Here is a 13517-nt window from a genome sequence, read left to right on the forward strand (position 1 = left end):
CCCTGGCTGGGTGAGGAGGCTGGGGCACGCAGGGCAGGAGCGATGCTGCACAGCAGCACAGCACTGCTGGCCCCACACAAGATGCTGCTGGTCCATTCAACCCCTGCCTGCTGGAACCACCTCCGTCCCGGCAGTGTCCGGGCAGCCCAGGAGGCACGTCCCGCAGACCACGAGCGGCTGCAGATGGGAAGTCACCAAGGCCAGTCCCGGGGGGACAGAGGACAGCAACGCCCCAGCACCTTCCCAGCTCTGCTGCTCCTGCAGCCAGGCAGGACAGGCACCCAGCAGGAGATGTGACCGTGGCTGGTCACATCTACCTACAGCTGCACGCTGCCAGCACTGGGCCCGCTCCTGGCATGGCGGGTGTTTGAGACACCCCCAGCCCACCTACCTGGGCAGGTCTCCGCTCTGCTGCTGCTCACCAGCTTCCAGCCCGAGCTCTTACTTGGGAGAGGGTGAGACTGGGTGCTGCAGTCGCACGCAGGGAGCCACCACCCGCTGCCCGGTTAAGGCAGGGGGAAGCTGTAACTGATGCTCCAACAGCCTTTTCCCTCTTCAAAGACCTCTGCAGGGGTGGCTTGTTACCGGTGATTTGCAGCCTGGTTTAATGTGGCAAACCTGCTGCAGCTGGGCTGCAGAAGAGGTGAGCAGGGTGAGGTAGGTGCTGGCCTCCCCCCAGGGGTCACAGCTGGAGCACCTGTAACCCACCTGGCTGCTGCAAGGGGACACGGCTGGCTCCAGCCCCATGAGGCGAGCAGGAATGGGGTGACAGCGTGTGTGCTGCGGGACGGGCACTTCCCCGTCTGCCTGCCCACGGTGGGCATGAGGGCAGCTCCTGGGAGGGACCCCCCACCCCAGACGCCTTCACCAGCACCAATTCGGCTCCTGGCAGCGGCTCGGTGCCTCCCAAGCCACGCGGCCCCGGCTGTGTCTGCGAGGATGGAGGAGCGGGGCAGGGGCAGAGGTGGGCGCAGCCAGTGCCACCAGCGTGCTGCACGTCGCTCTTACCGAGCAGCTGGCAGCAAACTGTCAACCAAATAAATGGCTTGATAGCCCCGTTATTGGCTACTAAATTAATCCTTTTGTCAGCAGTTAACAAACGCTGAGCAGTTGGCTCCTGGCTTTGACCCAGTTCTGGGGCACGATCCCTGCGGGGGTGCGGGCTGTGCGTTCCCCACAGCCTGGGGCGGCTCTGCCCTGGGCAAGCGCCCGTGGGGCAGGGGAGGCGGCCGGGGTGGCCAGCTGTGCCCCCCAGCACCCACACTGCCCGCCAGCCAAATGCAGAGGGCCCAGTTGCCCTGCAGCTCCGGGGAGCGATGGCACAGCACCTTCCCCTGCAGAAAGGGCAGGCTGCTGGGGCGGACGGGGATTTTCCTCACCTCCTCAGCTGGGAAAAGCGGCTATGCCAACCTGCATGAAGGAATGGCGTCTGTAGAGGCAAAATTTCCCATCTTCAGCTGCCGAGATCCCACTTTCAGGGCTAGGCCAGCTGTCCCTGCCCCAAAAGTCCTCTCATGCACTGGTCTTTCTTTAAATCAACAAAAGAAATTGAGCTGAGAAGTCTTATCCAAACTGTTCCTACCATTCCAATCAGGAAATGCGCCCGCAGCAAAATGGCTTTTGAATCGCGGTTGAAAGCCATGGCCTAGTTTAAGCAGGGATGGGGGTTCAGCCTTGCCTGGTGCCTCGTGTAGAGCCCTTAGGGGAGACATCCAATTTCCCAAGGAATCTCTAACATCTTCCTTCAGTTGTGCTTCCTCTCCTCGTTCCCTCCCACTGGAAACAAGAGCCAGCATAACCAAGGGGTTTATCCTCAAATTTTACTGTAATTAAAATACAGAGATGCAGAATATTCCCAGAAACACACTGCAAAACAAACCAAGCAAACAAATTCAGTAGGAAACCAATTACAGACAACGGAATGATAAAGAACAAAAGTGTTCTCCGGAGCCCAGCAGCGCGCACGGGACACGTGGCCGCAGCGCGTCCTGGGGCTGCCCAAGGGCACCTGGAGAAGCAGGGTCGGGCCCCAGCAGCCTGCAGCTCTCTCCAGCCACCTCCACGCTCCCACTCAACCCTGCCGTTTTCACAAGGACGATTTTGCAATGGAGATGCAGAAATGACCCACCCGCAGGGACAAGAGCCAAGGAGGGAACCAAGAGGAAAAGAAGTGGGTTAAGGTTTTCCACACGCACCAAAACACGAAGGGGGTGGAAGACATGCACTTCTCTCCCAGCCAGAAGAGCTGTGGGGGGAGTCATCCTCTCTCCCCCTTCCCCAGCCAGTACGAGTGTGGATGCTTAACGAGTGTGGATGCTTAACGAAGGTCTCAGCAGGAGCTTTGGAGAGCTCTACCCAGGGGCAAGACAGAAAGCTAAGGAAGGATAAGAAAGAAAGAGGACAGCGAGAAGAGCAAAGGGAGAAGGGAGGAGCGGATGCGCCTGTGGGCTCTCCCCTCAGCTGGGACATGTTCCCTGGGCACGGGGAACGTCCAGCTGTGGTGGGGCAGGGGCTGCGGGTAGGGCCGTGTCCCACATCCACCATGGGAACATGCCCCCCCCCCCACGGGGAGATGATGACAACAGGCTGGGGGAGATCTGGGAACAGGGGTGGTGAGGAGGGAGCTGAGCCAGTGCCCGGATCATCCATTGGGCATGTTGATCAATGGGAACCCCTGGCAATCATCACTACTCTGGGAGCAGGGTGCCAGCCAGCGTGGACCACCACCACACCCCGAACCCCACATACACCCACATCCTTTGCTGCACTCTTCCCTAGGACAAACTCCTGTGTTCATCCTCCGATCCACAGTCTGTCCCAAGAAACAAATTCCCTCCACTCCGCCTTTTCTTGCTTCCCCGCTCCTTGCCTCCTCCTGTCATCAGTCCCTCCGCATCTTCTGTCACCTGAAAACTGCTGACGTTCCTTATACTAAGTCCCTTCAGTCCTTCCCCCCACCTCGAGTGCTGCCCCTCCCCAGTTTTGTACCAAGCCCCCCCCCCACCCCCCCATTAGCAATGGGATCTACGCACAATGTAATTCATGCCCTTCTTACCACGAAGAGGCGGTGGGCGAAGGAAAGATGGGGCATCCGTCAGGAGCCAGCAGCTTCCCCGGCCGATCCAGATTCCGCAACCCAAGCTGTCAGGAGGCATCTTTGCTCTTAGACTGGGAACACCGACCCTGCCTTCCTTCTGCCCTGGCACCAAGAGTGCACAGAAAAGCAGCCGGGGGCTGGGTCACCTGGCTGAACCGAGCAAGCCTAGCACGCTAACAGACATACCTTCCAGCGGCCTCCGAGTCCTGCATAGTTACGTATTCCTGCATGCCTGCTAAGCGGTGTGAAGCCCTGGTTTTGGAATAGATTTAATATTCTACCTCTGCCTGCTAATTTGATCTCTGTTGCTGTTTATGGTCCACATAACAGCAATTTAGGCTGGGAGATTGCCTCACACCCCGTCTCCCCTTCTCCAGGCCACCCTGCAAGGAAACGGCCGTTCCAGGCAAATGGAAAGCTTTACTCCATTTGCCGCAAGGACACACAGAAGAGCAGAAACAAGAAGATGGGGACCCCTCAGGACCCCTGTGGCCATCCCTAGAGCACGTCTGCCCTATTTCCTATGCCTGCTCTGCACACACAGTGCCTGCAGACAACAGCGTGGAAAGGATGCAAGAGCCAGCGTGGGATACTGGTCAGCCAAAAGTGTGACGAGCTTCCCATCACCTGCCCAGGGGTGGCCGGTGAAGTCAAGCCCCTTAGACACCACCGTCTCCTGTATGAGGCCTGGGAGGGGCGGTCAGGAAGAAGACCGCCTTCCATCCCAGTGGGTAAGAGATTCTCTTTCTACGAGGGCCGATGACAGCACGGCAAGTTGCGCACAAGCAGCTTTTAGCTTTGGGGTTAGGGCTTGCTCCAGGACCAGTCTGTGACCTGGAATAAGAAATGAGATATGCTCAGGGAGAGCAGCGAGCAGAGATCCATGCAGCACAAACCGTCCTCCTGCTTCGCAGGGCATTTGAGACAAAGGAAGAACAGACAAGACTTCTGGCCTTGCCAGCTGCCACGAGCATCCCAGCACAGAGCAGGCACACATCAAGGCCTGATCTTTCTGTGAAGCCGCTGCCTTCAGAGACAAACCCAACAAGTCTGGGTCAACTTGGCCTCCACCAGAACAAAAGAGACAAAGTGAGGAAATGCACACACCCCCCGGAATGCCGTTTCCTCTTCAGAAACACAAGATGTCAGTTAAACCATTGTCGCGCTATCAGGAGTAACGCGCTGTGGGGATCAGCAACTCCTCAGCACTGCGAACGGCAGAGACTACCAGGCGAAGGTAACAGGGGCAGACGGGCACCAGCGTGACTAGCACAGGGACACAGCCACTCACGTCAGGCCCAAAATGTGGATTTAATAAAGGGCAGAATGAAAATGGCTTCACAAGCCCAAGAATGCTCAGCAAAGATGGTGGTGGGGGGCGGGGGGCTGTACTTAAATATTCCCTGACGTCTGAGTCCGAAGCACAAGAGAGCGGCCAGGACGCGCCGCGACCTCCAGCAGGAAATGAAGATCAGGCGAGTTGGCTTCAATGTCCAAAAGACAGGGCCGAAAGTAAACAAACCGCAAAGACGGGAGAAAGGGGATTTTTCACATTCCTTTGGCTTCAATAAACTATGCACTGGCCAACAGGGGGGAAAGCATCCTCTAAAACATGATTTTTATTTTAACCGGGACCCTATATAAAAACTATATGCTGGAAGTGCCAAAGATGACTATGCAAACTCCTCCGCGGCAGTGGCACGGTGCCGTCTCCCTGGCTGAAGACACGCCTGTGGACTGATACACGTTAACACAGGTGCATATTTATAAAATACAGCGCAAGCACTGCTTCACTTGCCTATGCATCCAACACCTAACGACCTAGGCTAATCACCTGCCAAAGCCAGGAGCAGCAGAGTTAACAGTGGAGCCTGCGGCTTTCCTCATCCCCAAAGTTACAGGGCATCTTGGAGGGAGAGTGCGTGCGCGCGCGTGTGTGTGTGCACGTATGTGTGGGATGCCACGTGGCCCCTCGAGTATGACGGGCCAGGCTGAGGATGGCTGTGACTCCCAGATGGGTGCAGGTGTCTGGGTTTCTGCGGCACTACAAGTGTGGGTGGGCTGTTTAGTGCAACATGGTCATTTAGAGGAGCTGGGCTGGAGCCCCAGGAGCAGCGAGTGGAGGAGGAGGAGTTGCTGGTGCCCCGTGCAGGCTGGTTGCCACTGGAGCACGCTCAGCCCCTCGGGGAAGCGCTCTCCACCGCGGCACAGCCCACTCACACCCAGGCCACCGCTCCCAGGGTGCTGAGTCACAGGGAGAGCAATGCTCTCAGCCTCCCCTCCCTCCCTCCCTGCAGCAGAGCTTGGGTGGCGTTTGGGAACACGCTTGCTCATGGTTACTAGGGATGTCTGTGGTGTGAGAGTGTGGCCTGGAGTCAAAATGCCCCTCTTGCAGATGGGGATGCTGCGAGGACTTCAAGGGTCAAACCCAAAGTTTGTCTCTCCGGAGCATCGCTACCTGTGCTGCAATATCACAGAGGGGCCTGGCAGATGCCACTGTCAGCTCCTTCCCCAGATGGGAACACACAGCAGCTCGCATCCTCCTGCCTCTCACCAAGAGAATCTGTGCAGAAGTCGATGGCCCAGGACATATCATGCTCCTGTGTGGCATCATCCCTGGAGCTGCTCCGCTGAGCTTGAAGGTTCCTTCTCTGAAGGGTGCAATTCAGGCAGGGAGTAAGTAGTTGGAAGGAGCTTGTGGGATGGGCCCTGCAAAGAAAAGGTAAGAGGTGCGGGGCAGGAGGGAAGCTTCCCCCTCTTCATGGTCTCTCTCCCTTGTGCCAATGGGGACTTTCTTCTACGGTCCCCCGCCAGGCAGAACCCCCAAACACGCCTCCCAGGGCCAAGGGAAGGGGTGTTTCAGAGGCTGTCTTCCCAGCTGAAGCGGAATTTGACTCCACAGCCCACACTTGAAGCCAGGCATAGTTCTCCCCTCTCCCCTGTTACTCCCCCCACCTCCAGGCAGATGGAGCCTGACACCCCCTCCAGCCCTCTGTGCTTACAAGAGCAAGAAGGGAGGAAGGAAACGGCAAGACAGAGACAACGGCGCCTTTAAAGCCCTCGGAGTAAAGATGGTTCCCAGTAGGTGATGGGAGTGAAAGGCATTGACAGCGGCTCTGTAAGCTGAGCCAGGCAGGCGGTGCTGAGCAGGCTGCAGCCGGAGTCTGCTCAGGTGCTTGACCCTCCCTGAAGCAGCTGGTTCCAACTCAAAGAGGTGCTGTGTAGGGGGAGAGTACGGGCGGGTTGATCTCTCGGAAGGGAGCTGCGACGGGGCTTAGTCAGCCTTGTCCTTCTTCTTTGCGGTGAAAGGGACTTTGCTGGCGACTGCACTGCCCACGGCTCCAACGCCGCCGGTCACTGCCGAGACGCTGCCCTTCACCAGTCCAACGCCAGCAGCGGGGACGCTGGTCACGGCTGTTTTGGTGAGCTCCAGGCTCTTGCTGCCCACCCAGGCAACTCCTCCCAGCGTGGCCCCCACGGCTCCCCGGGTGATACTGAAGAGGCCACCCGTCACTCTCCAGATCACCCCTGCCTGCTGCTGCGGATGGTCCTTGCTGGCATCTGCAGGGAGAGAGGGAAAGGGAAAGTCAGAAACATCCACGCCGAAGCCCTTCTCCCTGGGACACTCTTCCAGCCCAGCAGGGCAGCCCACCCCGCGCACAGTGCCTTGCAGCCCCAGCCCTCTCGGTGCCTGAAGGAGGAACCAAGGCGACCCCAGGGCTACAGCACGGCAGGAGGGGACCTCGGCAGGGCAGGGAGTGGGAGCAGAACTGCCTGCGTGATGGAGAAGGGAGGAAGGCGGCTCAGTTGCAGCCCCGGACTTGCAAGCCTCGCTGCTGCAGTGCAAAGCAAACCCCAGTAACAAGAGGTGTCACTCCCCTCGCCTGCGTGCTGGCTAACGCCAGCAAATCACAAAGGCTAACGGTAGTGCAGGAGGCACGAGCCGCAGACAGCAGCAGCTGGCGTTCGCCTGGCCGGCCAGTCCTCGGAAGCATCTTCTGGGAGCCAGGTCTGCGCTCATGTCAGGCGTGGGACCCAGGCACGGCGCAGACCTGTCTGCGAGAACTGTAATTGAGCTAGCACAGATAGCAAGCGGCAGTAAAGATACAGTGACACAAACGTCACCTTGGGTTGTACAAGCCCTCCGGAGATCTCAGCTACGTATTTAATAGTGTTAAGACACTGCTAAAGTTGCTACGCTATGTCGCTGCTGTTTTACCTGTGCCAACTGGATCAAGGCCAGCACGATATACCCACCCAAGCTGCCATCACACCTGCCCACAACACTGCAGACATAACGTTCACAGCTCGCCACTTCTTGGGAAAGGGTTGTCTCTGAACTGCTACTCACGGGATTCAAACCTGACGGCTCCCTTCCTGGCCTCCACACAATCCTCTCCCCTCGCATCAGCTAACAATGCTGTGTGCAGGCACCGAAGGAGGAGCTGCTCTTTTCGTGGGGCGAGATTATTTGGATACTCTTTAACTTCTGATTCACTGCCAGTTCTGTACATGAGATGAGTTGATAATAACTGCAAAAATACAATAAAGCAATCCTGGCACGAAAAAAAAGCAAGCGCCAGCTGGGAATACAGGATCCCTGGAGCAGCAGCAGCCCTTCTAAGCCATGACCTGCTCAGAAGAGAGGCTGCACAGTGCTGATGCAGCAGGAGGGCTTTAGCCCCCTGCTAAACGTGCACCCCATTCCCTGAGGAGCAGGGAAGTGACAGGGATGGAAATGGCTTGCTGACAGCCTGCATACAAACCCGGGGCAGTCGTGCCCAGAGCCCAGGACAGAGGCCGTGCCAGCACAGAGCAGAGTGCTGCCAGAGGCTCTGCCGGCGCCCCGGGGAAGGAGCCAGCCTGCACCGCACAGCCCTGTGCGCACCCGTCCCCCCGGCGTGGGGACAAGCCTGGCACCTGTCCCCCGGGCCATGGCATCCCAGCTCAGCCTGGGCTGCACCAACGGACGCACTGCTAACCTAAGCAGTGGGCAAGCTCAGCCCAGAAGGGCAGGTAGCTGAGAGCTGCTGGCCTGACGCGCTTTGTCTCTGAAGATGCCAGCCCTTCCACTGCCTTCTTGACTCCCCCCACTCCCCTTCTCCAAAGCTCCCCGAGAAGAAAGCCCCTTGTATATGCAGCCCAGCAGCAGATTCTTTCCTTGTTAATACCACTCCAGGCAGCAGAAAAGTCTACCTGAAAGCCCCGCCTTGATGGCCTCCACGCAGCTTGCTGCCAGGGCTGATGCAGGCAGCGGATTCCCTTCGCCAGGAAGCAGAGCCCGGGATGCGCCGCGAGGCTGGCCCAGCCGCTCATCGAGTGGTGGGGCCTTCACACGCTGCACGCCCCGCTTGATGGAGATGTCAGACCTAGTCAGTCTAAGCAAACATCTTCCTCTTGCTGTTACTAACTTGTCTCACCCCGTGCCTTCACCGCATCTGCTATTCGGCGTACTTCTGCCAAGCTATCCCGTGAATCCTTTGGAGCGGAGACTATCTTCCTGTGGTCCGCACGTCACGCAACACAGTAGGGTCTCTTAAGCACTGCTGGAAAACAAGCTTTTTTCCTTCCTTTTTTTTCTTTAACACACCAACTAGCAGTCTGACAGAAAACCCTCAGCAGCAGCAGGGCACGGATTTTACCCTTGGAAGCACCAGCTGCCTCGGGGTGCTGGATGCACAGGGCTGCAGGGACGGGCAGCCCCTGCCGCACCAGAGCTGCTGCCTGTGCTCCGGCACGGGGGCAGGTGGGGGGCGGCCACCCGCACCGGGGACCCTCAGCTCACACCAGCTCGTCTGCGGGAAAGGCGCATTTTCCAGGCCCTTTAGGAAACCAATTCAGATGCCTGCAGATTCAAATTGCTGACTTTCAGGCACCTAACGCAGAAGTTTAAGTAAGGGGATTCGATGTCTCTGACCCCATCTCTAGCCAGGGAAGCGGAGGGGGCTTCAGAGCAGGCTGCGTAGCAACCTAACCCAGATGAGGCATGAGCCTGAACTAGCTGGTGTGATGGTCCTTCCCTGGGAAATTTTGTCCTGCGTTCTTCTAAAATTCTGCAGATTTTGGAGTCTTCCTGGAGCTGCACGTTTTCCCTTCAGCTTCTTCCAGGCTGTTCGGAGCTCTCCCTCGAGCAGGGCTCAGGACAGTGCCTGTGGGGATTCTGGTGTTCACCAGCTGTGAGGACTTGGAATAAGCCTCAGGCAACACATCTGCCTGATCATCTGGGCAGCAAAATGGAGTTTGAGAGGGGCCAGTACAGAGTTTGGGCTGTAGCCTAAAGCAGCTACAGTCCTACCCAGTACACAACATACTGCTTGCCTTTTGCTCAACAGTTTTTCTAAGAATTTTTTTTTTCCTCCTCTCCCTCAATGCTACTGAGATCCCCTGGCTCCATTTCCAGCTCAGTCGCCGGTCCCCAGCTGCTGCACACCGCTTACGCAGTACAGTCATTTTTGTGTCCTGTCCTCAGAATTAAGGTGGGAAGAACACAGGGGTCCAGAAATCCATGCAACTGTAATGCAGGACTCCACTCTGTGAAAATCAGACTGGTCCTCCAAACAACACCATCTTCCAAGGATGGCAGAGGTCTTGTGTTCCCGCTCCCCTGTCCAGGGAAGCAGGATCCTTTGCATCCCAGAGGACTGCAGTGCTGAAGCTCTGGGCGTTGCACACCTACTGGTGTGCTCAGCTGAAGAGCCAAGAGCTCCAGCAAAACAGCAGCATCTGGCTCTCCCCAGGTTAACCTGTGTCTGAGGCTAACTGGAACGACTCCGAAGGAGGATTTCAGCCCCTGGAGCTGCCCAGCTACCTGAACAGCGCTAGTGTGGAAATCTCTGAGGTGGTATGTGAATGCCTGCAGGTGGATAGCCCAGGGACCAGAGAGGAGGCAACTGCAGACAAGATCGAAGGGGGATGTTACTCTGCCAGCAAAAAGCTAAAACATATTGGAGAAGGTGTCAGGAAATACTAATGAAGAAAGACAAGGACAAAGGTTTTTTCTGATTAAGCCAGGCAGATACAACAAAGCCGCAGCACACCGGAGCACCAGCGCTCACACGCTGCCCACACCTGGTCTGCAGCTGCTTCACTGCCCTTAAAACTGCACAGGTAGTAGGGAGGAGGGATGGAGGACCTGGCCCTAGGAGGGTGGGAGGCTGCTCCAGAAGCATTCCAACAGCTCCAACACAGAACAGAAACTGTGCCATAAAAAAAACCAAACCAAACCAAACCAAACCAAACCAAACCAAACCAAACCAAACCAAACCAAACCAAACCAAACCAAACCAAACCAAACAAACCAAAAACCCCAGACTCGCTCAGGTTCAAACATCTGGAAAGAGAAAGAGAAAGAGAAATCCCCTGTGACCTCAGCCACCATGGGCCACATCCTAACCTGGCAGAACACTGGAACAGGTCGCATCTGTTCTCTACTCCTGATGATGTGTCGAAAGCTTTCTAGCCAGCCCAGGTTAGTTTGTCTTCAGGACTGCAATAAACCCCACAGTAAGCTGTCATGTAAGATAAGCATCAGATTTACAGTGCAAATTAGTCTCTCAGACAATGGAGTGAGCTAAGCATTTTGTTGGCACAGAGGAGCCCAGATTAAGGGTAAGACAGACAGCAGAGATGAAATACACAAAATAATCAGAGAGACAGACACACAGCCCGAGCAGGGGAATAATTCTGTTCCCTGGTGCCGGCTGCAGCCCACGCTGCTCATGAAAGCTCTTCACCATCTGCCAAGGCCTCTTTCCTTTCTGTCAATGACCTGGCCTTTTCAAGGGTCCCTTCAGCTTCACTTCACCCTGTGTCAGCTTCGAACAGAAGAAGGAGGAGAAAAACAGATGAATAAAAGGCACTCCTGCATGGATGCCAGCGCTCTGGGCTGGGGTCAGCGCCCCACACTTCACTCCCCCCCCCGCCCCAGCCCTGCGTGGTGCCCCCCGGCTGCTCTCCAGAGCGGGGGTCCTGCCTGCTGCGGCTCTGCACAAAGCCTTGCCTTCCCATCTCATCCCGACAGCATCTCTGACTCTGGGCAGAAGTGAGATCCGTTTGTCGGTTATATCAGACAGAACTTGCAAAGCTGCCACGGCAGCTCCTTAGGGCTTTGCATTGCATTTATTTGGCGAGACAAAACCATCACCGGCGCTGGTGCCCTGTACGAACGGTGCAGGGTTACTCTTCCCCTCGGCCCCTGCTTGCAGGTGATATGCCAGGCAGGGGGGAAACTTACTTTACAAAGGGCTTGTACAAGCTGCTCTTTCCTAACTTACGAAACCACCCCAAGCCAGGAAAGCCGCGTCAGGGAGCAGCACTGGGTTTGCATCTTTAGGACATTTCCAACCCTGCGGGGCCCCAGGCGAAGGAGCTGGGCTGGCGCAGAGACCAACATGTAAACAGGCAATGTCATCAGCCTGTCCTTCAGCAGACGGCAGAGGAAGGGATGAGGTCACTAGTTCAAGCCTGAATTACGCCTCTGGCAGCTATTAAGTGACCACTGGTGGATTTAGGCAGGTTCCCCCACCTAGAAAAATGTTTGGTCTGGAGAAACAAGCACGGGGTGGAGGGTCAGCTACTCACACAGTCTAGTTCCCCGCTTTGTCCAGCTGATTTTTAAGCAACACTGAGCAAATCGCTTTGACCTTTATTGCCTCTGCACCATGGTGATGGAGAACGTGTGATTTTCTAAAAGCCTTGGCTGTTGAGTGACAAAAAAAGCACGTATGGGAGAGAAGTTTCCAGTCCTGATGTTTCTTGGAGAAAAACCTGAAAGTTTGATTCAAGTGCACTCCTAAGACTCTGAGAACCCCAAATGGATTATTGTTATTTTTAACCTTGTGATTTTTCCAAGACTAGCTCAATGTGAAACGCATGGGGCCGGCACTGCTGCTTCTCTTCCCCTTCTGTAAAGTGGAGCTGAAGTTAATGATCCCTATTTCCTTGTACTGCTGTGCTGTCACAGAGGTTAATTAGGTACAGTTGGTGCGGTGCTTTCAACGAGGAAATTGTGTTTGTATCATCATGACTGGCGCTGACAGATTCCTGTTGACATTCTCAGTAGAGACACCAGTGACAACTTCTGATTTATCTCTGGAGAGGTATCCAGTCTGCAGACACAAAGCCACAAAGGCAAGAGAAAAGCAGCCCCCTTCCTGCGCACCCCAGCCTGCTACGGCCGAGCTGCGCCCGTTTGTCCTGCTCCTCTTACAGCACGAGGAGCTGAAGCAGGCTGGGACCACCCCGACCGCTGGGCACAAATGATATCTGGCTGTGCACCACCTAGCAAGGCCCCTTCCCCAGGGGTACAACCAACACCGCCTTCTTCCCGGCCTCTGGCCGGTAGCTGGAGAAGGCTTAGCTGATCCTTGCGGGGCACAGCTGTACGCCTGAGGCGAAGGAATGGCCGTTTGCATCCCTTCTGTCATTTTAGGATTGAGGATCTAGATCCTGCAGCGTCACAGGCAAAGCGCTAAAGGCAGCACTACAAAGCGTGTGCTCTTTAAACACCCGTGCTTCACTCTCGCCATCAGCCCCACGCTGCAGCTTCGCTGGCTCGGCAGCTGCGCCCTCCCCAGCCCTGCTCTGCCCAGCTGCTGGATGCCGCAAACTAAGATGGTTGCCACCAGCAAAAGGCCTAGAAATGCCACATTTAGTTTAGCCTTTGAGTTTTAAACTTTAACTCTGCAATCAGCAAGACATACTCGTCTCTCTCTGCAACAGCATTGTTCGGGAAGCTGCTGCACGCAGCAAAACAGGGGCAGCTGTCTCTGCAGCCCAGCTCACCCCAGGGCTCTTCTCTGGCACAATGAGCTTTAATTGTTCCTTGCACATGCCCCAGGAGCAGCAGTAACTGCTGAAGCATCTACCTTGAAGCACTGAGAGACAGGGTTCAGGAGGGTAAACGAACAGCGATATGGAGAGGCTTGTTTTCCTCGGCTGAGCCTTCGGGGAGAAGCAGCCAACGCTCTGACTCTGGAAGCGTGAGTCTCGGAGTTGGTTGGGAGTTTTTGGACTCTTTTTGTTGGCAAGTATCACGTCACCGAAACAGAAATTGTCTGTAAAGACACGGCGGTATTGTTGAAACCGCCACTGAAAAGATGAGTCAGGGAGATGGGCCTCAGAGGAGCTAATAAGGCAGTGGTTAAAGCACCTGACCAGCCCTGAGGCAGGCCAAGGACCCCCCCCCAGCCTCACTGCCCCCCCCCCCCCCCCCCTTACGGCACAAGCACCACCTGAATGCCATTTTCACTCTTTTTGTTGAACTGCTTCATTTTGGAAGAGATATTAATTGGAGGAAGAATATAAACCTGTCCCCTCGTTCCTCAAGCACCTTCAATACCAGAGCCAAGATCTGCTCTGAGATGGCTTTCTTATTCTTGAAAAAAATTAGCTGTTCCTTGGCTTTGCCCTCCTCTGCAGA

General features: G+C 56.0%; 1 protein-coding gene across 5 annotated transcripts in view; it reads right to left on the reverse strand.

The window, feature by feature from the left end:
• Positions 1 to 1806: 1806 nt before the first annotated feature.
• Positions 1807 to 13517, reverse strand: part of LOC102056891 (transmembrane protein 263-like) — a 204923-nt gene continuing 193212 nt past the window's right edge. For all 5 annotated transcript variants that reach the window (XM_055715558.1, XM_055715560.1, XM_055715561.1 and 2 more), the window contains 2 exons: positions 6100 to 6658; positions 1807 to 5806 (listed from right to left, as the gene is read on the reverse strand). In XM_055715558.1, coding sequence (XP_055571533.1) covers positions 6372 to 6658 — 287 coding nt within the window. In that variant the 3' untranslated portion in view covers positions 1807 to 5806; positions 6100 to 6371. The remainder of the gene's footprint in view (positions 5807 to 6099; positions 6659 to 13517) is intronic.

This window comes from Falco cherrug, chromosome 7 (assembly GCF_023634085.1).
Source record: "Falco cherrug isolate bFalChe1 chromosome 7, bFalChe1.pri, whole genome shotgun sequence".
In the NCBI taxonomy this organism is placed as follows: Eukaryota; Metazoa; Chordata; class Aves; order Falconiformes; family Falconidae; genus Falco; species Falco cherrug.